General features: G+C 37.8%; 1 protein-coding gene across 1 annotated transcript in view; it reads left to right on the top strand.

Moving 5' to 3' along the window:
- The window catches only part of RFC1 (replication factor C subunit 1), an 83602-nt gene that overhangs the window by 8589 nt on the left and 52313 nt on the right, over window positions 1-22700 (top strand). The window contains exons 2-4 of the mRNA XM_022565790.3: window positions 7818-7946; window positions 12612-12687; window positions 15773-15895. Of these exons, the coding sequence (XP_022421498.2) occupies window positions 7818-7946; window positions 12612-12687; window positions 15773-15895 (328 nt within the window). The remainder of the gene's footprint in view (window positions 1-7817; window positions 7947-12611; window positions 12688-15772; window positions 15896-22700) is intronic.

Here is a 22700-nt window from a genome sequence, read left to right as displayed (position 1 = left end):
TCCTTGCATTCCTGGAATAAACCCCACTTGATCATGGTGTATGATTCTTTTAATGTGCTGTTGGATTCTGTTTGCTAGTATTTTGTTGAGGATTTTTGCATCTATGTTCATCAGTGATATTGGCCTGCAGTTTTCTTTCTTTGTGACATCCTTGTCTGGTTTTGGTATCAAGGTGATGGTGGCCTCGTAGAATGAGTTTGGGAGTGTTCCTCCCACTGCTATATTTTGGAAGAGTTTGAGAAGGTAGGTGTTAGCTCTTCTCTAAATGTTTGATAGAATTCGCCTGTGAAGCCATCTGGTCCTGGGCTTTTGTTTGTTGGAAGATTTTTAATCACAGTTTCAATTTCAGTGCTTGTGATTGGTCTGTTCATATTTTCTGTTTCTTCCTGATTCAGTCTTGGCAGGTTGTGCATTTCTAAGAATTTGTCCATTTCTTCCAGGTTGTCCATTTTATTGGCATAGAGTTTCTTGTAGTAATCTCTCATGATCTTTTGTATTTCTGCAGTGTCACTTCTCCTTTTTCATTTCTAATTCTATTGATTTGAGTCTTCTCCCTTTTTTTCTTGATGAGTCTGGCTAATGGTTTATCAATTTTGTTTATCTTCTCAAAAAACCAGCTTTTAGTTTTAATGATCTTTGCTATCGTTTCCTTCATTTCTTTTTCATTTATTTCTGATCTGATCTTTATGATTTCTTTCCTTCTGCTCACTTTGGGGTTTTTTTGTTCTTCTTTCTCTAATTGCTTTAGGTGCAAGGTTAGGTTGTTTATTCGAGATGTTTCCTGTTTCTTAAGGTAGGATTGTATTGCTGTAAACTTCCCTCTTAGAACTGCTTTTGCTGCATCCCATAGGTTTTGGGTCGTCATGTCTCCATTGTCATTTGTTTCTAGGTATTCTTTTGATTTCCTCTTTGATTTCTTCAGTGTTCACTTCGTTATTAAGTAGTGTACTGTTTAGCCTCCATGTGTTTGTATTTTTTACAGATCTTTTCTTGTAATTGATATCTAGTCTCATAGCGTTGTGGTCGGAAAAGATACTTGATACAATTTCAATTTTCTTAAATTTACCAAGGCTTGATTTGTGACCCAAGATATGATCTGTCCTGGAGAATGTTCCATGAGCACTTGAGAAAAATGTGTGTTCTGTTGTTTTTGGATGGAATGTCCTATAAATATCAATTAAGTCCATCTTGTTTAATGTATCATTTAAAGCTTGTGTTTCCTTATTTATTTTCATTTTGGATGATCTGTCCATGGGTGAAAGTGGGGTGTTAAAGTCCCCTACTATGAACGTGTTACTGTCGATTTCCCCTTTTATGGCTGTTAGTATTTGCCTTATGTATTGAGGTGCTCCTGTGTTGGGTGCATAAATATTTACAATTGTTATATCTTCTTCTTGGATCGATCCCTTGATCATTATGTAGTGTCCTTCTTTGTCTCTTCTAATAGTCTTTATTTTAAAGTCTATTTTGTCTGATATGAGAGTTGCTACTCCAGCTTTCTTTTGGTTTCCATTTGCATGGAATATCTTTTTCCATCTCCTCACTTTCAGTCTGTATGTGTCCCTAGGTCTGAAGTGGGTCTCTTGTGGACAGCATTTATATGGGTCTTGTTTTAGTATCCATTCAGCCAGTCTGTGTCTTTGGTGGGAGCGTTTAGTCCATTTACATTTAAGGTAATTATCAATATGTATGTTGCTATTCCCATTTTCTTAATTGTTTTGGGTTTGTTATTATAGGTCTTTTTCTTCTCTTGTGTTTCTTGCGTAGAGAAGATCCTTTAGCATTTATTGTAAAGCTGGTTTGGTGGTGCTGAACTCTCTCAGCTTTTGCTTGTCTGTAAAGGTTTTAATTTCTCCATCAAATCTGAATGAGATCCTTGCTGGGTAGAGTAATCTTGGTTGCAGGTTTTTCTCCTTCATCACTTTAAATATGTCCTGCCAGTCCTTTCTGGCTTGCAGAGTTTCTGCTGAAAGATCAGCTGTTAACCTTATGGGGATTCCCTTGTGTGTTATTTGTTGTTTTTCCCTTGCTGCTTTTAATATGTTTTCTTTGTATGTAATTTTTGACAGTTTGATTAATATGTGTCTTGGCGTGTTTCTCCTTGGATTTATCCTGTATGGGACGCTCTGTGCTTCCTGGATTTGATTAACTATTTCCTTTCCCATATTAGGGAAGTTTTCAACTATAATCTCTTCAAATATTTTCTCAGTCCCTTTCTTTTTCTCTTCTTCTTCTGGAACCCCTATAATTCGAATGTTGGTGCATTTCATGTTGTCCCAGAGGTCTCTGAGACTGTCCTCAGTTCTTTTCATTCTTTTTTCTTTATTCTGCTCTGCAGTAGTTATTTCTACTATTTTATCTTCCAGGTCACTTATCCGTTCTTCTGCCTCAGTTATTCTGCTATTGATCCCTTTTAGAGTATTTTTAATGTCATTTATTGTGTTATTCATCGTTGCTTCTTTCATCTTTAGTTCTTCTAGGTCCTTGTTAAATGTTTCTTGCATATTGTCTATTCTATTTCCAAGATTTTGGATACCTTTACTATCATTATTCTGAATTCTTTTTCAGGTAGACTGCCTATTTCCTCTTCATTTGTTAGGTCTGGTGGGTTTTTATCTTGCTCCTTCATCTGCTGTGTGTTTTTTGTCTTCTCATTTTGCTTATCTTACTGTGTTTGGGGTCTCCTTTTTGCAGGCTGCAGGTTCGTAGTTCCCTTTGTTTTTGGTGTCTCTCCCCAGTGGCTAAAGTTGGTTCAGTGGGTTGTGAAGGCTTCCTGGTGGAGGGGACTAGTGCCTGTGTTCTGGTGGATGAGGCTGGATCTTGTCTTTCTGGTGGGCAGGTCCACGTCTGGTGGCGTGTTTTGGGGTGTCTGTGGACTTATTATGATTTTAGGCAGCCTCTCTGCTAATGGGTGGGGTAGTGTTCCTGTCTTGCTAGTTGTTTGGCATAGGGTGTCCAGCACTGTAGCTTGCTGGTCGTTGAGTGAAGCTGGGTGTTGGTGTTGAGATGGAGATCTCTGGGAGATTTTCGCCGTTTGATATTACGTGGAGCTGGGAGGTCTCTTGTGGACCAGTGTCCTGAAGTTGGCTCTCCCACCTCAGAGGCACAGCACTCACTCCTGGCTGCCGCACCAAGAGTCTTTCATCCACATGGCTCAGAATAGAAGGGAGAAAAAGAAGAAAGAAAGAAAGAAAGAGAAAGGAAGAAAGGAAGGAAGGAAGGAAGGAAGGGGATAAAAGAAAATAAAGTAAGGTAAAATAAAATTATTAAAATAAAAAAATAATTATTAAGAAAAAAATTTTTTTAAAAGTAAAAATAAAACAGACGGATAGAACCCTAGGACAAATGGTGAAAGCAAAGCTATACAGACAAAATCTCACACAGAAGCATACACACACACACTCACAAAAAGAGGAAAAGGGGAAAAAATAATAAATATTGCTCTCAAAGTCCACCTCCTTAATTTGGGATGATTTGTTGTCTATTCAGGTATTACACAGATGCAGGGTACATCAAGTTGATTGTGGAGATTTAATCCGCTGCTCCTGATGCTGCTGGGAGAGATTTCCCTTTCTCTTCTTTGTTCGCACAGCTCCCGGGGCTCCCCTTTGGAATTACCCCGCCTCTGCGTGTAGGTTGCTGGAGGACGTCTGTTCTTCGTTCAGACAGGACGGGCTTAAAGGAGCCGCTGATTCGGGGACTCTGGCTCACTCGGGCCGGTGCGAGGGAGGGGTACGGAGTGTGTGGCGAGAGTGCGGCAGCGGCCGGCGTGACGTTGCACCAGCCTGAGGCGCGCCGTGCGTTCTCCCGGGGAAGTTGTGCCTGGATCCCGGGACCCTGGCAGTGGCGGGCTGCACAGGCTCCCGGGAGGGGAGGTGCAGAGAGTGACCTGTGCTCGCACAGAGGCTTCTTGGTGGCGGCAGCAGCAGCCTTAGGGTCTCATGCCCGTCTCTGGGGTCTGTGTTGTTAGCCGCGGCTCACGCCCGTCTCTGGAGCTCCTTTAAGCAGCGTTCAGTGCTCTTAATCCCCTCTCCTCGCGCACCAGGAAACAAAGAGGGAAGAAAAAGTCTCTTGCCTCTTCGGCAGGTCCAGACTTTTCCCCGGACTCCCTCCCGGCTAGCCGTGGTGCACTAACCCCTTCAGGCAGTGTTCACGCTGCAAGTCCTCAGCTCCCAGCCCACGCCTGCCCCGGCGGGTGAGCAGGCAAGCCTCTCGGGCTGGTGAGTGCTGGTCGGCACCGATCCTGTGCGGGAATCTCCCAGCTTTGTCCTCCGCACCCCTGTGGCTGCGCTCCCCTCCGCGGCTCCCAAGCTCCCCCACTCTGCCACCCGCAGTCTCCGCCCACGAAGGAAAGGGCTTCTAGTGTGTGGAAACCTTTCCTCCTTCACAGCTCCCTCCCACTGGTGCAGGTCCCGTCCCTATTCTTTTATCTCTGTTTATACTTTTTTCTTTTGCCCTACCCAGGTACGTGGGGAGTTTCTTGCCTTTTGGGAGTGCTGAGGTCTTCTGCCAGCATTCAGTAGGTGTTCTGTAGGAGTTGTTCCACGTGTAGATGCACTTCTGATGTATCTGTGGGGAGGAAGATGATCTCCGTGTCTTACTCTTCCGCCATCTTCCCCCTCTACCCCCGCCCCCCGCTCCCAATTTTTACTTTTATTAGCAGTGTAGTATGTGAGCATGTTTCCCCACAACTTTGATATATCTGGGCATTATCAGTCTTTTAACGCGTAGGGAAATATAATCAAGTTCTAATTTATCTGTTTATTATTTGTGAAGTTGAGCATCTTTTGTTATGTTTGTTGGTTATTTGCATTTCTTTATAATTTGTCTACTGGTAGCTTTTACTCATTTTTCTACTGGGTTATTTTTTATTGATTTGTAGGAGCCCTCTTATATATAACATGTTGTAGATTTTTTCATGTTAGTTGCTTATATTTTAACTTTGTTTATGGCATCTTTTGTTTTATTTTTATGCAGTCAAATCTTTCTTTATGGGTGGTTTCTAGCCTTCATGTTCTGCTTGGAAGGACTTCCCTTTGCTAAGATTATAAAAGTAAACTTAAAAATTTGTTCCTTACTAATATACTCAGCAAGAATTATTCCGTGCAGGTAAGAGCGATGTCTAGATCCATTATTTGGAAGTTCGATTAGTCACTAGTCTTCGAAGACCTGGAATACCAGGCAGGGAATGTGAATTAAGAGTAAGGTGAAGTAACACTATAAATTAAAGTCAAATTGGTGACCTTTGGCTCTTAAATGTTCATACAGCAGATGGCTGCTCACACTGGAGATAATCCCTAAAAAGGTGTGAGTAGAATCGCTTTCATTCTGATGTAAATTCTTTTCCAAAAGTTTAGATTTTTAATGTATATTGAGTTAGATCAGGATACTGTAATTTAATTTTTCAGCTGCCATCAGAGTATAAGGGCATGGGGAGTGGGAGAGTAGGGTAGAATAAAGGGAAAGGAAAAGAAAGGGGTTGTGAATAGGAAGAATTACTTAGGGAGGAAAGGTGGCAACAGTGCTGAGGATTGGCAGTATGGAACAGACAAAAATCAGAGAGCTCAACGTTACCAACAGTTCCATTTCCTGAATTATATTTTGTTTTCTTCCTCTTGCTTTTTTAAGTATTTGTGGTTCCAACACAGATGGAAAACCACCATTGACTTTAAGCTGATTATTAATATTTAGTTTTGATATTTCCATGGTACATGTGTGCTGTGTGAGTGTATGTGTGTGTGTGTGTGTATGTGTTTGTATGTGTTTAAAAAATCACCACTGTTTGAATGAAGACTCACTTGGTCATTTCAAAAGTGAAACTCCAATGTGAAACTCTCATTTCCTCCAGAAGCAATAAAGTAAGTAGTTGTTAGCCTCAAACTCAATTCTTTGCAAATTATATGGAAGACTGTGGCTTTCTGGCTTTCTTATTCCTCTAACTTTTCTTTAGCACCTGACACAAATGTCTCAGTTTCATAATTGAGGTATCCATTCTGCAAACAGTGTTTTTTATTTATTTTATTTATTTATTTTTTAACAGTATTTTTTAGACTTAGATTTTATTAGGATGGATTTGTGACTTTTTTATATTAAGAAATTTACAAAAGAGGATATAAAACTAGGGAAGTCTGTAACCTTTCAAAAAAAATTAACATGTCTGTGTACCTCATTTATCTGTTTTCTTTATTGCCTTAACCACAAAGCTGTGTGTGTGTGTGTCTTTGTATAACACACTTGTTTGGGATTTTTGACATTTTAAGGGTTTGACAATTACTGCCAGGATCTAGGAGAAAAGTTGTTACCTTACTTATACTTGGTAAAGTACTTTTAACAGGCATTTTCCTCACTACAATAGAGATAGGTTGGAACAGGTAAAAAGAATTGAAGACTCAGGCTTATGACCATTAAGGATAGGAATAGGGAAAACAATACAACAGGCTCTTGAGCCCATCCTTTGGAATTCAGATCCTAAATTCTCACTATACTTTGTTCCTTATACCCTTGCCTGTGAGCAGAGACAACTGTAAATGGAGCTGTTTCAGTGACATGAAGGGATAATAGTTCCTAAATGAGAGAGAAGGGAAGTTTTTACTGAGCCAATATTGTGACAGATGCATGATTAATCCTCATAAAGTGTAGAGAGTATTAGTCTCACTTTACTGATGAGAAAACAGATTAAAGTAACTTGCTCAGGGTCACCCAGCTAGAAGGCACTAGAGCAGAGATTCATACCAGAGGTTTCTCATTCTAAGGTCAATTCCCTGTTCTCTATACCACAGTTTCTTCAAAGCTAAAATATAAAAGGGTAGAGAAGAATATGTATGCGAAGGGTGAGAAAGGTGAGTGATATTAATTGTAAATTACATTGTAAGTGTTTCAGTATGATTAATTTGATTCTGTTGTTTAACACGGGGTAGAGTAATTGAAGAAAGTATTGTAGTCAAAATTTTTTCTTCAGAATTTGGAAAAATCACGTAAAGGAAAATAATTTCAAGGTTCTTAGTTATTAAGGTCTTAAATGATCAGTGTTCTGAGAGTTATTCTTCTCTCAAACTGGAGTATAAATCCCATAGGCGGGACTTCCCTGGTGGCACAGTGGATAAGACTCCGTGCTCCCAGTGCAGGGGGCTCGGGTTTGATCCCTGGTCAGGGAACTAGATCCCACATGCATACCGTAACTAAGGAACCTTGGAGGTGCAACTAAGGAGCCTGCCTGCCGCAACTAAGACCCAGTGTAACCAAATAAATAAATAAATATTAAAAACAAAATCCCATAGGCAAGGATTATGTTCTTCAACTCTTTGTCTTTTCATCTGCTATGCCCGAGATGATGGGGTATGTGCATGCATGATCAATAAATGCTTGTTACTTGCCTCTTTAGTAGTTGTGCTGTCGTTAGGAAAAATTTCCTTTGTTTAGTTTTGCCCTGTTTTTGGCCAGATTCTGAGAATTAATATTACTTTTCATTAGGCACACTAGTTTTTAAATCTTTTTTTGGGGGCGGGGGGATGCACACCACGTGGCTTGCGGGATCTGAGTTCCCCAACCAGGGATTGAACCCGGGCCCTCAGCAGTGAAAGTGAGTAGTCCTAACCACTGGACTGCTAGGGAAGTCCCTGGACACATTATTTTTAACTGAGGTAATTTTATCAGTTAACTTTTGCATATAGAAAGAATGCTGCTGCACACGTGGAACTATCTCATTATGAAGAAATTACTGAGAGTAAACCAGTGTGTGTGGAGAGTTCCTGTTTACAATTGAAATTAGAATTTTTTGCAGTTAATGTTTGTTTATGATTCTCCTTTTTTGCTTCTAGGATATTCGAAAATTCTTTGGGGTTGTACCAAGTGGAAAGAAAGTTGTAAGTGAAACAGCAAAGAAGAATGAGAAAACGAAGTCTGCTGAAGAAACCAGAAAAGCGAAGAAAGGAATAAAGGAAATCAAGGTCAGTTTTCCAGATACAATATTGAATTGTATAAAATAAACTCAGTTCTGAGATTTGATATATTTGGAGCCTCGAGTAAATATAGATTTCAACTCAGCAGAGGAAGAAGAAAAGTAATAAGGTATTACTTATTTCTGGTTAATATATCTTACTGCATTCATAGCTTGGTGTTTTCCTTCACTAGACATGGAACCCTTTTTAGTTGTTAAAACTTTGTGTTTTAAGACCAAAATTTGCTCATAAAGACAGGAGTGCCAGGTGAATGGTATTGGGCTTCTGGTGAGGGAAGGCTTTGGAGGAAAGCTTTATTCTTTTTCCTGTCCTTGGGCCTCAGAGAAGTTAAGATATAACGTCGCTATGAAAAGCAGGCAATGACTACAGTAGTGTATTTGAGTTAATATTGTTCCACTTTGTGTAAAATGTAAGAATTCTGCAACTCTACAGGTCTGATTACCACCACCCCATCCTTTATGCCCTAATTGGCATATGTCTTATATTGACATATATTAATACTCCACACTCAGTGTAATAATTATTGCTGTAAACTGACCTTATTTTGAAGAAATTAAAAGAGGAAAATTGATTTGTAACCACGTGTGGTGATGGATGTTAACGACTTATGATCATTTTGCAATATATACAAATATCAGATCTTCATGTTATACACCTGAAACTAATATAATGTTACATGTCAATTATTTCTCAATAAAAACTTACCTTAAATTAATAAGATAAACAAAATTAAACAAAATTTTAAAAATATATAAGATTAAAATTATAAACAAATACATATAATAATTTAAAATAAGCAAACCATCACAATCATCAATAAATTATAATTTAAACACATAATTTTTTTTATTTCTTAGGTGAGACTAAAATAAAAACCTCAGTTTTCTGCTCTGCAAAAAAATAAATAAATAAAAGGAGAATTGATCTTTTATACTTAACTATGTATTTGCTGCTTCTAGTGCTTTTCATTTCTTATTGAAGATCTGAATTTCCATCTAATATCATTTTCTTAAAACCTGAAGAATTTTTTTAAGCATTTCTTGGAGAGTAGATCTGTTGGCAATGAATCCTGTAAGTTTTTGTTTATCTAAAAATGTCTTTATTTTGCCTTCATTCTTGAAGGCTATTTTTGCTGGATATAGAGTTTTGGATTGACAGTTTGTTTCAGCACTTAAAAATGTCCCATTCTTTTTGTGGCCTCCATTTTTTCTGGTGAGATGTTAGTGGTCATGTTGTATTCTCTTGTATGTAATGTATTATTTTTCTCATGCTGCTTTAAAAGATTTTCTCTTTATCTTTGGGTTTCAGCTTTGCCCATGGTATACCTGTGTGTGATTTTCTTGTGTTTATACTGTTTAGGGTTTCTGAGCTTCTTGACTCTGTAAATTTTGTTTTTTTTTTTTTGGTACGCTGGCCCCTCACTGCTGTGGCCTCTCCCATTGCGGAGCACAGGCTCCGGACACGCAGGCTCAGCAGCCATGGCTCACGGGCCCAGCCGCTCCGTGGCATGTGGGATCTTCCCGGACCGGGGCACGAACCCGTGTCCCCTGCATCGCCAGGCCGACTCTCTACCACTGCGCCACCAGGGAAGCCCGACTCTGTAAATTTATATCTTCAAATTTGAGAACTTTTGCCATTATTTCTTCAAATATATTTCTGCCTCATTCTCTCTCTCCTCTTCTTATGGGATTCCGATTATATACACATTACAATTTTGGAATTACGGGACTTCCCTGGTGGTCCAGTGGGTAAGACTCCATGCTCCAGTGCAGGGGGCCCGGGTTGATCCCTGGTCTGGGAACTAGAACCTGCATGCATGCCGCAACTAAGAGTTTGCATGCTGTAACTAAGAAGTCCTCACGCCGCAACTAAAGATCCCGTGTGCCGCAGCTAAGACCCGGTGCAGCCAAAATAAATAAATAAATATGTAAAAAAAAAGAATTTTGGAATTGCGTCACAGATCATTGCAGCTTATTCATTTTTATTCTTTTTTTCCTCTGTACTTCAGATTGGATAATTTCTCTATTACTGTCCTCAAGTTCTTTGACTCTTCTGTCATCTCCAATTTGCTATTAAGCCTATGCAGTGAATATTTTGTTTTAAGTATTGTATTTTTCAGTTCTAGCATTGCCTACTAATTCTAACGTCTGGATTCATCTCAGTTTAGTGCCTTTTATCTTGAGTCTGTGGGTCATGTATTAGTCAGTTTGGGCTACCATAAAATACCATAGACTGGCTGACTTAAAACAACAGGAATTTATTTTCTTACAGTTCTGGAAGCTAGAAGTCTATGATTAAGGTTCCAGTCAATTCAGTTTCTCTCGAGAACTCTCTTTCTGGTTTGCAGATGGCTCCCTTCTTGCTGAGTCTTCACATAGCCTTTCCTTGGTGTGAACACGTGGGGAGAGAGGTTGAGAGACAGAGTGAGTGAGTGTATGCACATGAGTTCTCTGGTTTCACTTCTTATAAGGACACTAACTTGTCAGATCAGGGCTCTACCCTTATGACTTCATTTAACCTTAATTACCTCCTTAGAGACTCCATCTCCAAACACAGCCATACTGGGGGTTAGGGATTCAATGTATGAATTTTGGGGGGATACAAGCTTTCATTCCATAATCTGCCAATGGTACCCCAAAATTCATGTCCTTTTTGCATGCAAAATACATTTATTCCATTCTAAAGTCCCCCAAAGTCTTAATTCAGTGCATCACCAGTTCTAAAGTCTGAAGTCCAAAGGCTTATCTAAATATCATCTAAATCATATATGGGTGAGACTTAGGCATGATGCATCCTGAGACAAAATTCTTCTCCAGCTGTGAACCTGTGAAACCAGACAAAGCATGTGCTTCCAAAATATAATAGTAAGACAGGCATAGAATACACATTCCCATTTCAAAAGGGAGAAATCAGAAGAAAGAAGGGGTGACAGGTGCCAAGCAAGTCTAAAACCTAGCAAGGCAAATTCTATTTGATCTTGTTTGATGAAATATCTGGGCACCTTGTGGCCCAGTCAAGTTGACAGATAAAAGTAACCATCACAGGTCACATTTCCTATTTCTTTGTACATCTGGTTATTTTGGATTTACTTTGCATAGTGTGAATTTTACAATGTAGGAACTTTGGATTCTGTTATTTCCTCCAAAGAGTGTTAATTCTTTTAGTTTAGCAGGCAGTTAACCTGCCTGAACTCAAACTCCAAACTCTTGTCCACTCTGTTATGGGCAGCATCTGAAATCTTTGTTCAATTTTTTTTAACCTTAGCTGGGCGCTTCGAGTTTTTCTGTGCACATATAGTTCAGGAGACAGCCACAGATTTGGGCTAAGTTTACTGACAGAATTTGTAACACCCCTTCTGTGGCTCTCTCCCTCCTGGGATACCCCTTTCTCTCACTTCTGAATTATTGTCATTGTTTCTAACCCTGTCCTCTAGTCTGGTGGTGTATTTGAATTACAGTGGTTTATTCATCTCATTTTCTTCCAAGCTAGTTGATTGTGCTTAAGTTTTTTTTTTTTTTTTTTGTGCTTAAGTTTTTGAAGTTTTATTATAATGGATAGAAACATATTTCTACCTTGTAATTGATTATAGTCAGTTTTTTTGCTGTCTGCTTTCTTGATTTTTTTTTGGGAAAATTTGAATGTGTTAGAAATGTGATGTATAACTACAAAATATATAAAATATAAAATACAAAATATTAGTAATACCTTATGAATATGTTAGAAATGTGTATATAACTAAAATATATAAATATTAATTACCCTTTGCCTTGGTTTTATTTAGTTTTCCACCAGGCAATGAGTAGTGATAGGCCCACAACTCCTTAGCTTTTATTTCTGTCTCAATTTTTCATTTTCAGGAAGCACTTGCCTTGTAATATCTGATATCCTTTTACTCTTTGTTATACATAGGTTAGTGTTGAAAGTGGAAATGAATAATAATATAGCGTTTTCTACGATCCTGCCTTTGCCATCTGATGCAATTATTATTCGGCTTATTCTCTCCCCTGCTCCTCCCCCCGCCCCAAGTTTTATTGAGAAATAATTGACATACACCACTGTATAAGTTTGAGGTGTACAGCATGATGGTTTGACTTACATATATTATGAAATGATTACCACAGTGATTACCACATGTGGGTGCAGATACCCTTTCAAGTTAGTGTTTTGTTTCCTTTGGTTATATTCTCAGAAGTGGAATTGCTGGGTCATGTGGTAGTTAGTTCTATTTTAAATTTTTTGAGGAACCTCCATACTGTTTTCTATAGTGGCTGCACTGATTACAGTCCCACCAACGATGCACGAGGGTTCCCTTTTCTCCACATCCACACCAGCATCTGTTATCTCTTATCTTTTTGGTGATGGGTCTGGCCTGTTCTTTAGCCTAATTCGGGCATTACTGACATTTGGGGCAGGATAATTCTTCGTTGTGGAGATAATTCTTCGTTGTCCTGTGCATTGCAGGATGTTTAGTAGTATCCCTCGTCTACCCACTATATGCAAGTAACACCCTCACCCCAGTTATGACAAGCAGAAATGTTTCCTGGGGGGGCAGCGTTCCTCTAGTTGTGAACTATTGAGCCCAAATCTAATGAGGAAAAAACAGGTAAGTTATATGGTCTTCTCTGTGTTCTAATTATACTGTGATGTTTATAGGTAAATCGTTCTTGTAAAGAAGATGACTTCAAACAGAAGCAACCAAACAAGAAAAAGAGGATCATCTATGATTCAGGTAATATTTCTTTGGAGGAGCTTTCAAGTTTAAAAACTATTTTATATCTGTTAGAACAGTGTTTTCCAGACTGACGTTCTGAGACACACAGCTCTCTATGATGTTAACAGGTGCTGTGAGAAGAGGGTTCTATGTTCAAGTAAAGTTGAAAACAACTTTATTAGGGCTTCCCTGGTGGCGCAGTGGTTGAGAGTCCACCTGCCGATGCAGGGGACACAGGTTCGTGCCCCGGTCCAGGAAGATCCCACATGCCGCAGAGCGGCTGGGCCCGTGCATCCGGAGCCTGTGCTCCACAACGGGAGACGCCACGACAGTGAGAGGCCCACGTAATGCAAAAAAAAAAAAAAAGAAAACAACTTTATTACACTACAGAATTTATCAGAGCCGAAATATGTTAATATATTAAAGTTTTGTTCGGGAGGGGAGATAGTATATACAGCATGTCTGAAACTTACTTTGAATATAGTATGTTTATTTTTTAAAATATTCATATTAACTTCTCTTTCAGCTGAGGTTCTTAGAAACTGAATTTGAAAAATAGTGCCGTAAAATGTTGCTTTAGAAACAAAGATCTAAAATATAATTTTTTTGCTTTTGATCTGGTCCTTTTTTGTTGCAGTTAAAAAGGAACAAACACAATTTAAAAACTTTGAATATACAGTTGACCCTTGAATAATGCAAGGGTTGGGGCTTCAACCCCCCTTGTAGTTGAAAATCTGCATATAACTTGACTCCCTGCAAAACTTAAGTACTAATGGCCTACTGCTGATCAGAAGCCTTGTCAATAACATAAAAAGTCAATTAATACATATTTTGTATGTTATATATATATTTTTACTATATTCTTACAATAAGTAAGCTAGAGAAAAGAGTTATTAAGAGAATCTTAAGGCAGAGAAAATACCTTTACAGTACTGTACTGTATTTTTGATACCGTAAGTTTATGTCATCTGTTTACAAGATGAATCATCTCTTAGTACCTACATCAACATTGTCTAATATGATACAAAAGACTGTAGATGTTATATGTATTACTAATGCTAGACATCAAAAATGAAACGATAATGTGAAAAGGAAGTTCGTATTTATTTACAGATATAACGATTCATGCATTGATAATGAAGAAGCAGCAGTATGATTGCTTTATGGTAGCCTAGTGTTGTTGATACAATTGCTTCGTGATAGCCTAGCCTATGCACTAATGCATGAATCTGTTATAAAATTTTGGCATACAGTATTACAGTCATATTCATAATACAGTATTGGAAACATTGTTACATTAAAAAAAACTCACCTGTGATGATAGATAGGCTGATATGCAGTTTCTCCAGTTATAGAGAGGCATACTGTATAGTAATGTAATTCTTTGAAAGCAAAGTTACAAAACAGAAAACTAACACATTAATTTTATATTAAAGATCACCTTATACCTATGTAGGGATAGACTAGTATCTGCATATATTTTATGCATTCATAACATACTTTTTAATTAACTTTTTCGATATTTCTAGGCTACGTGGTTTGTCTCTTTTTTCAAATTGTTGCAAATCTCCAAAAGTTTTTCCAACGTATTTATTGAAAAAAATCTGTGTATAAGTAGACATGTGCAATTCAAACCCATGTTCAAGGATCAACTGTCCTTTTAAGATAGGGAACATACACTTTTATGCATGCCTTTTATGATATGTTAAAATAATGGTAGAACTCAGGAAGTTTTAGGTTTTGCTTTTTTTGGAGAAGATCTATTTGGTATGAATTCTTAAAATTAGAAATGTAACCTAAGGAAGCATTTATAGATTGTTAGGATTTTGACAGTGGTAGCAAAGATTCTGACTCATTTTCTAAAAGTACTTGAGTGTTTATCGTGAGTCTTTTACTGCTGTATAGAATTGTAAAGAATTTGAAATAAGTACATATCACCATTTCTCAGTAGTTTCCATCTTTTGGGAAAGTGGAAATTTAATTGTTTGATACATTTTAGAACAATATGAGACAGGATTTAAAAATGCATGGTGAGAGGAAGAGGAAGGACACTAAAGTTTCTGAAACTCCTCTATTGTATACCAGACGTATACTAGGTATTTATACTTTGTCTTGATTTATATTTAAGTGCTCTGGGTGATTAGATTGTGGGAGACAGAATAATGGCCCCCAAAGATGTCCACACCCTAGTTACTAGAACCTGTGTATATGTTAGGTTACGTGGCAAAAGGGAATTAAAATTGTAGGTGACATTGTTGATAATCAGATGACCTTAAAGTAGGGAGATTATCTGGATGGGCCCAATGTGGTCACAAAGAAGAGGAAGGCAGAAGAAGAGATTTAGAGAGAGATTGACTATGGAAGAAGGTTAGAGAATTAGAGAGATGGCAGCATGAGAAGGACTTTGCCTAATGTTGCAGGCTTTGAAGATGGAGGAAGTGGGGGCCGTGAGCTAAGGAATGCTAGCAGTCACTAGAAACTAGAAAGGTGAGGAAATGGATTCTTCCCTATAGTATCCAGAAAGGATCACAGCCATCCTGATGCTTGATTTTAGCCCAGTGAGACCCAAATTGGATTTCCAACCTCCAGAACTGTGAGATAATACATTTGTGTTGGTTTGTTGGTTTTTTTTGGCTGCTTCATGCGGCATGCGAGATCTTAGTTCCCTGACCAGGGATAGAACCCGTGACCCCTGCAGTGGAAACACGGAGTCCTAACCACTGGACCGCCGGCGAATTCCCCATTTGTGTTGTTTTAAGCCACTAAGTTTGTGGTGATTTGTCACAGCAGCAACAGAAAAGTAATACAAAGGCTTAACACTGGATAGAAGGCAACCTATGAGAATTTATAAAAGAGATTTGCCTTGAAAAGGGTCTTGAGGAATTGGTTAATAATAACCGCTTTAAGGGAATTCCGTGGTGGTCCAGTGGTTAGGACTTGGTGCTTTTACTGCTGTGGGCCCAGGTTTGATCCCTGGTCGGAGAACTAAGATCCTGAAAGATGCATGGCACAGCCAAAAAACAAACAAAACAAAAAAACCCACTTTAAAGACACACTATATTATACTATTTCTTTTCAAAGTTTTAATTTTCCTCTCATTTAGATTCAGAATCAGAGGAGACAGTGCAGGTAAAAAACTCCAAAAAGCGACCAGAAAAATTGCCACTGTCTTCTAAACCTGCTAAAATTCGACACCAGGATCCTGTTACATACGTTTCAGAAACAGGTAAGGGTACCGAATATGTTTATTGTTTTAGAAAAAAGTGCAGTGTGTGTTATGTTCTTGAGCTTCTCGTTGGTATCTAAATGTACCTCCTTCACTTTGAACTGAATTTCTGTTGCCTTTTTTGGTTTGTTGAATTATATTTACCAGGGGAAGGTTGTAATTATCTTTGGCATTTTCTGTGAGTTAAGGGCCAATTACAGGGGAATTGGTTCTTAGAATTTTTTTAAAGTGCTGTATATTGAAGCATATATGTTGAAGCTCTGTCTTGAATCATATATTCAAATATTATTGGGTTGTTTTAAAACTTTTTAATGTAAGTTTTTTTATCTTGGGTGTTAAAGTCATAACAATCTAAGTATATAATGACTGTTCATATTTGTGCTTTATAATCTAGCACAGATGTGACCTAAATTCCTTATATTCTCTGGTGACACAAAAGATTTTAGCATTGGCTTTAAAAAAAAAATGATTGTTATTGTATTTATATTTATTTGAGCTGTTTTGAGTGGTCAGAAAATAAGACATTTATAAATGTACACTAATCTTAAGATATCATAGTATAAATAATTGTTTCATAGATAGTATTCTTTTATGGTGAGGAACCCTGAATTATATTGTCATCTTAGGAAAAAACACTTAGATGGGTTCATTATAAAGTCATTTAGATTTTAGCATTGTTAACTCCTAGAGGAGACCATCTTCAAATTCACAGAACCTGTTTTATCAGTTCCTATATAGAAATTGCTTAAAGGGGCCATGAGAGCATCTGATACCTCATTAGTTTGTTCATCTTAAGGAAAACCTCTGACACCATTATTTTTAGCACTCTGCTACTTGTATTGCTAGTGAAGTGAATACACCTGGTTTGAAGAGACAGGGTAAAAACCACAATTATTTTGACACAGCATGTTACAACTTACATTCAACAGACATTTATTGATTGTCTTTTCTGTCCTAGATACTAGGTGCTGGGATACAAAGATGATTAAAGACTCCTAAGTACTATAGGAATTGCCTGAGGCTGCAATATACAATAGTCAGGGAGAGGGCTTCATGGAGAGGGTAAGATTTGATCTAACCCTTGATGGATGAGCCCATGATGGAGGGAAAGAACATGTCTGGTTAATAAGATGGGATTATTTAAAGCACAGCATCCAGCACAAGGCTTGATGTATTTGCAGGACACTGAAGAGATTGCTTGCCCACATGATGAGGAATAATGAGAGGTGATGAAGCCAGTTTAGGGAAGATCTTGAAAGCTAGGCAGAGGAATTCCACATAGCAGGGAAAAGGGAACCATTAAAGTTTTTGAACAGATATAGAATGATGAAAATAGTATTTAAGAGTGATTGCTAGTATTTAAGAGTGATTGCTAGTATTTAAGGTGGGAAGGAGAATAGAAAAATCATAATTGGGGAGGCTGAGGCATTTATGGTAATCTACGAGTGAAGTAATGAGAGTCTTAAAAGTTAGCAATAGTTAGGGACTGATCTATAAACATTTTGGGGATGAGTTATAGGTTAGGTTTTTGGATTACCTATGGGCTTCATTCAGCCATGCTATCTATGGTTTACTATTAGGATAATTAGAGAGCTGATGTCATTAGCATGCTTACATGTAAAATTTTTTTATTTTTTAACATCAGCTTTATTGAGATATAATTCACATACCATACAATTAACCTTTAATGGTTTTTTTAATATAATTTTAAAAAATTTATTTTATTTATTTATTTTTGACTGCGTTGGGTCTTTGTTGCTACATGCGGGCTTTCTCTAGTTGTGGCGAGCGGGGGCTACTCTTTGTGGCGGTACGCTGGCTTCTCATTGCAGTTGCTTCCCTTGTTGCGAAGCACGAGCTCTAGGCATGCGGCGTCAGTAGTTGTGGGGCGTGGGCTCAATAGTTTTGGCTCGCGGGCTCTAGAGCAAAGGCTCAGCAGTTGTGGCGCACAGGCTTAGTTGCTCCGCAGCATGTGGGATCTTCCTGGACCAGGGCTCAAACCTGTGTCCCCTGCCGATTCTTAACCACTGAGCCACCAGGGAATCCCCACCTTTAATGTTTTAATGTTATTGGAATTTGCTTTCATGTATGGGCTTGAGAGTATGAAGGTACTCATGGTAGATAAATTGGTCAGTAAGTAGGGAATGAAACAGGAAAGAAGTCCTTGAGTTGTAGAAGGAAGCTGAGACTGGAAGGTCAGAAGCCCTGCCTGGAGGGTACATCCTTAGTTTCCATCTAACAGCTGTGTGACTGGGCTAAAGGGCAGTGAGTCTGTCTCTCTTTCTGTAAAGCAGAAACACTAATTGAATAGGCTAGTTGGGAAAAAATGGGATGATGCATATGAAAGGGCCAGACCCAGTGCCTGAAACTTAAATAACAGGCTGTCAAAAGGAAAAAGAAAGAAGCCCACAGATGAAGCTTTGTAGGCTCTCTGAAACATTTACATATTTGATAAAGTTGTTCAAATGACCAAAGAGAAAATCTGAGTGACATGAACATATTTTCTGTAAGCTGAGATAAATTTCTTCATTATGGCCTGTGGCAGATTGACTCTTGAACCTTTCTGTTCTGTTGCTAAATATCTGTTCAGGCACGTTGTGCAAATGCGCTCTTCCATTAAAATGCTCCCTCTTACATCTGGCCACCTTTGTCAAGTTTTGAATATGTGGGAGGGATACTAAAACCAGTATGGTGATAGGTTTATTATGTAACCGAAGGTGGTGTGATCAAGCTTTCCAGTGACACCCTGAAAACGTCAAAGTTAGTGTGCAGACAGCGATGGCCTTCAACTGTGGATCAAGGCTATCGTTATCTTGTGATTTTAGGTACACAGAAGGGTCAAACAATTTAAGCTCTGATCACAGGTTTTCTTTAACACGGGACTGTTTATTTCAGACCAGGTATTTTCAAATGTTATTTTCTGAAAAGATAACTAACTATCATCTTATCTGAAATTTTTATGACCATTAGACAGTATTTATATCACCCTGCCAAGGGTATGTACATGTGAAAGTGAATGTTGTCATCTTGTCTTAGCAAAAATTCTTGGGGTACAGTATATCTATCTCATATGATGTTCAGTATTACATAGTATTCTGCTTTTTCCTGGATTTGAGATACAGGAAAGAAGTTAGCTGTTTTTTTGCTTGTTTTATCTTCTCATACTTTTTTATGCCTTGGAATGATAGGTGAATGGGAGAAAAGCCCTTTTCCTTCCCATCATAAAAGAGAATGAGACGGTTAAAAAGAAGTCTGCAATAAAATTAGCATAATAAAATCAGAAATATAATGAGTTTCACAAAAAGAAAAGTGCAGCTTCTTGAAATTAATAAACTAACTAGAAATTTCTTGACCATAAAATAATTCTTTTATTCTTTTTTTTAAGCTAAAACTACATACAAAATTTCAATGCTGGTTATGAATAAGTATTCATATTGTAGAAATAAATATTTATCAGTATATTGGGACTTGCCTGGAGGTCCAGTGGTTAAGACTTCATGCTTCCAATTCTGGGGGCATGGGTTCGATCCTTGGTAAGGGGAACTAAGATCCCACATGCCACGTGGCCAAAAAAATAAAAAATAAAAACCCACAACAACAATTTATCAGTATAAGGTTAAATAAAATATTTGTGGTAATAAAATTGTACTTTTTTTTTTTTTTTGGAGTTTGGAGCTTCTTGTGGAAAAGGATTATATGATATGATTCAGTTTTAAAAACCTGTTAATTCCAAAAGAAACAATTTTCTTTACTATTCCATATTTTATCTTTTATAAACCAACTTTTTTTTCTTCCTTACAGCACAGCATGCGTAGTGTTTAAGAACATGAGCTCTTGAGTAAAACCTCCTGCCTGGGTTAAACCTTCATTTACCTTCCCTGTGTCTTAGTTTCCTTGTTTGTAAAATGGGGTATTACTAGTACCTACATCAGAGGCCTTTGTGCTTGATCAAATGAGATAATGCTTGAAAAGCAATTAAAATAGTGTCTGTCACATTACTGAAATGCTCAGTAAGTATTAACTGTTATTATTATATTTTGACCTGATCGTATACCTACATCTGCCTTTAAGATTATGCTAAAGACATTTGCTTTTGCTTAGATACTTAGGGCTTTTTTTGATTATATAACTGTGATTTAGAAATTTAGAAATTGTATTTGACCCACTTATGTTATAGATGTTCGTTGTCCAGTATGGGAACTACTACAAGTGGCTGTTGAGCACTTGAAATATGATTAGCCCAAATTCAGAATGTTTTACTTGTGAAGTATAGATTTCAAAGACTTACTACAAAAAAAAGGATAAATTATCTTATTAATAATTTTTTAGCATTGATTACATGTTGAAATAATAATCTGAATATGTTAGGATAAGTGAAATATATTATTAAAATTAATTTCATCTGTTTCTTTTTCCTTTTTAAAAATGTGGCTTGCATTTTATTCCTGTTGCACAGTGCTTTATAAACAATGAGAAACATACTTAGGAAATAACCTTACTTTATTTATTTATTTTAAAATATTTATTTATATATTTACTTTGGGTGTACTGGGTCTTAGTTGCTCCATGTGGGCTCTTAGTTGTGGCCTGTGGACTTCTTAGTTGTGACATGCATGTGGGATCTAGTTCCCCGACCAGAGATTGAACCTGGGCCCCCTGTGTTGGGAGTGCAGAGTCTTACCCACTGGACCACCAAGGAAGTCTTGGAAATAACCTAACTTTAGAAAATAACCTACTAAGCAACTATACTCCAATAAAAATTAATTTAAAAAGTTAAAAAAGAAAAGAAAATAACCTACTTAACCTACTTCAGGTGCTTTTGGTTGTACTGTTACACAGTTCTTTAGGCTATATTGTTATACAGATCTTTAGGCTTATCATTTAGCTCCATGACACACTTTTCATCATCACTTTGTTTGATTAAATTTGTCTTCTATTATGTATTGATTTTTTTAAAGATTTTTTTTGATGTGGACTATTTTTAAAGTCTTTGTTGGATTTGTTACAGTATTGCTTCGGTTTTATGTTTTGGTTTTTTGACCGCGAGGCATGTGAGATCTTAGCTCCCCGACCAGGGATCGAACCTGCACCCCCCTGCATTGGAAGGCGAAGTCTTAACCACTGGACTGCCAGGGAAGTCCCTTATTGATTTTTAAAGTACTTTAACTACATTAGTTTCTCATATTACAGGAAAAGGAAAAAAATTGCTTATACGTATCTTCATAGCTAACCATTGACTATAGTAAAATGTTCTTGTAGGTTGGTAAAAATCCAAATACTTGTTGTACTGGGTAAATATGTTTACTTTTAGTTGTTTAATGAAGTGAGAGACCTTGAGTTTTGTTTGACACAGGTGACCTTTTATTATGCAGTTTCATCAGGGGCTGCTTGTGTTTGGTTGAAAATGGTGGGGGTTTTCCCAATCTTGAGAATTGTTTATGACGGGTAATTTAAAAAAATTTTTATTGGTGTATAGTTGATTTACAATGTTGTGTTAGTTTCACGTGTACAGCAAAGTGAATATATGCGCATATATATATGTCTCCACTCATTTTTAGTTTCTTTTCCCATACAGGTCATAACAGAATATTGAGTCTAGTTCCCTGTGCTATAACAGTAGGTCCTTAATTAGTTATCTCTTTTATACATAGTAGTGTGTATATGTCAATCCCAATCTCCCAATTTATCCCCTCCCCACTTCCCCCCTGGGTAACCATAAGTTTGTTTTCTACATCTGTGACTCTTTTTCTGTTTTGTAAATAAGTTCATCTGTACCATTTTTTTGGATTCCACATATAAGCAATATCATGTGATATTTGTCTTTGTCTGACTTACTTCACTTAGTATGACAATCTCTGGGTCCATCCGTGTTGTGGCAAATGGCATTATTTCATTCTTTTTTATGGCTGCGTAGTATTCCATCATATATATGTACCACATCTTTTTATCCACTCCTCTGTCAATGGACATTTAGGTTGCTTCCATGTCTTGGCTATTGTAAATAATGCTGCAATGAACATTGGGGTGCATGCATCTTTTCAAATTATGGTTTTCTCCAGATATATGCCCAGGAGTGGTATTGCCAGATAATATGGTAGTTTTATATGTAATTTTTTAAGGAACCTCCTTACTGTTCTCCATAATGGTTGTACCAGTTTACATTCCCGCCAACAGTGTAGGAGGGTTTCCTTTTCTCCACACTTTCTCCATCTCTCTACCCCCTCTTCAGCCTTTGTTATTTGTAGACTTTTTTTTTTTTTGCGGTACGCTGGCCTCTCACTGCTGTGGCCCCTCCTGTTGCGGAGCACAGGCTCCGGACGTGCAGGCTCAGCGGCCATGGCTCACGGGCCCAGCCGCTCCATGGCATGTGGGATCTTCCCAGACCGGGGCACGAACCCATGTCCCCTGCATCGGCAGGCGGACTCTCAACCACTGTGCCACCAGGGAAGCCCTGTAGCCGTTTTAATGATGGCCATTCTGACTGGTGTGAGGTGGTACCTCATTGTTGTTTTGATTTGCATTTCTCTAGTAATTAGTGATGTTGAGCATCTTTTCATGTGATTTTTGGCCCCCTTTATGTCTTCTTTGGAGAAATGTCTATTTAGATCTTCTGCAGATGTTCTGATTGAGCTGTTTTTTTTTTTTTATATTGTATTAAAAAATGTCCAAACAGGAGCTGTTTGTATATTTTGGAGATTAATCCCTTGTTCATTGCTTCATTTACAAATATTTTCTCCCATTCTGTGGGTTGTTATGACTGGTAATTTTTATTGAGCATGTAAATTCCATAGGCTGATAGTGTTCT

This window comes from Delphinapterus leucas, chromosome 5, assembly GCF_059928025.1.
Source record: "Delphinapterus leucas isolate spDelLeu-1000000601 "Yukka" chromosome 5, BTC_Dleu_Yukka2, whole genome shotgun sequence".
In the NCBI taxonomy this organism is placed as follows: domain Eukaryota; kingdom Metazoa; phylum Chordata; class Mammalia; order Artiodactyla; family Monodontidae; genus Delphinapterus; species Delphinapterus leucas.
Note: the sequence above shows the minus strand (reverse complement) of the source record. Positions and strands in the feature narration are given on the sequence as shown.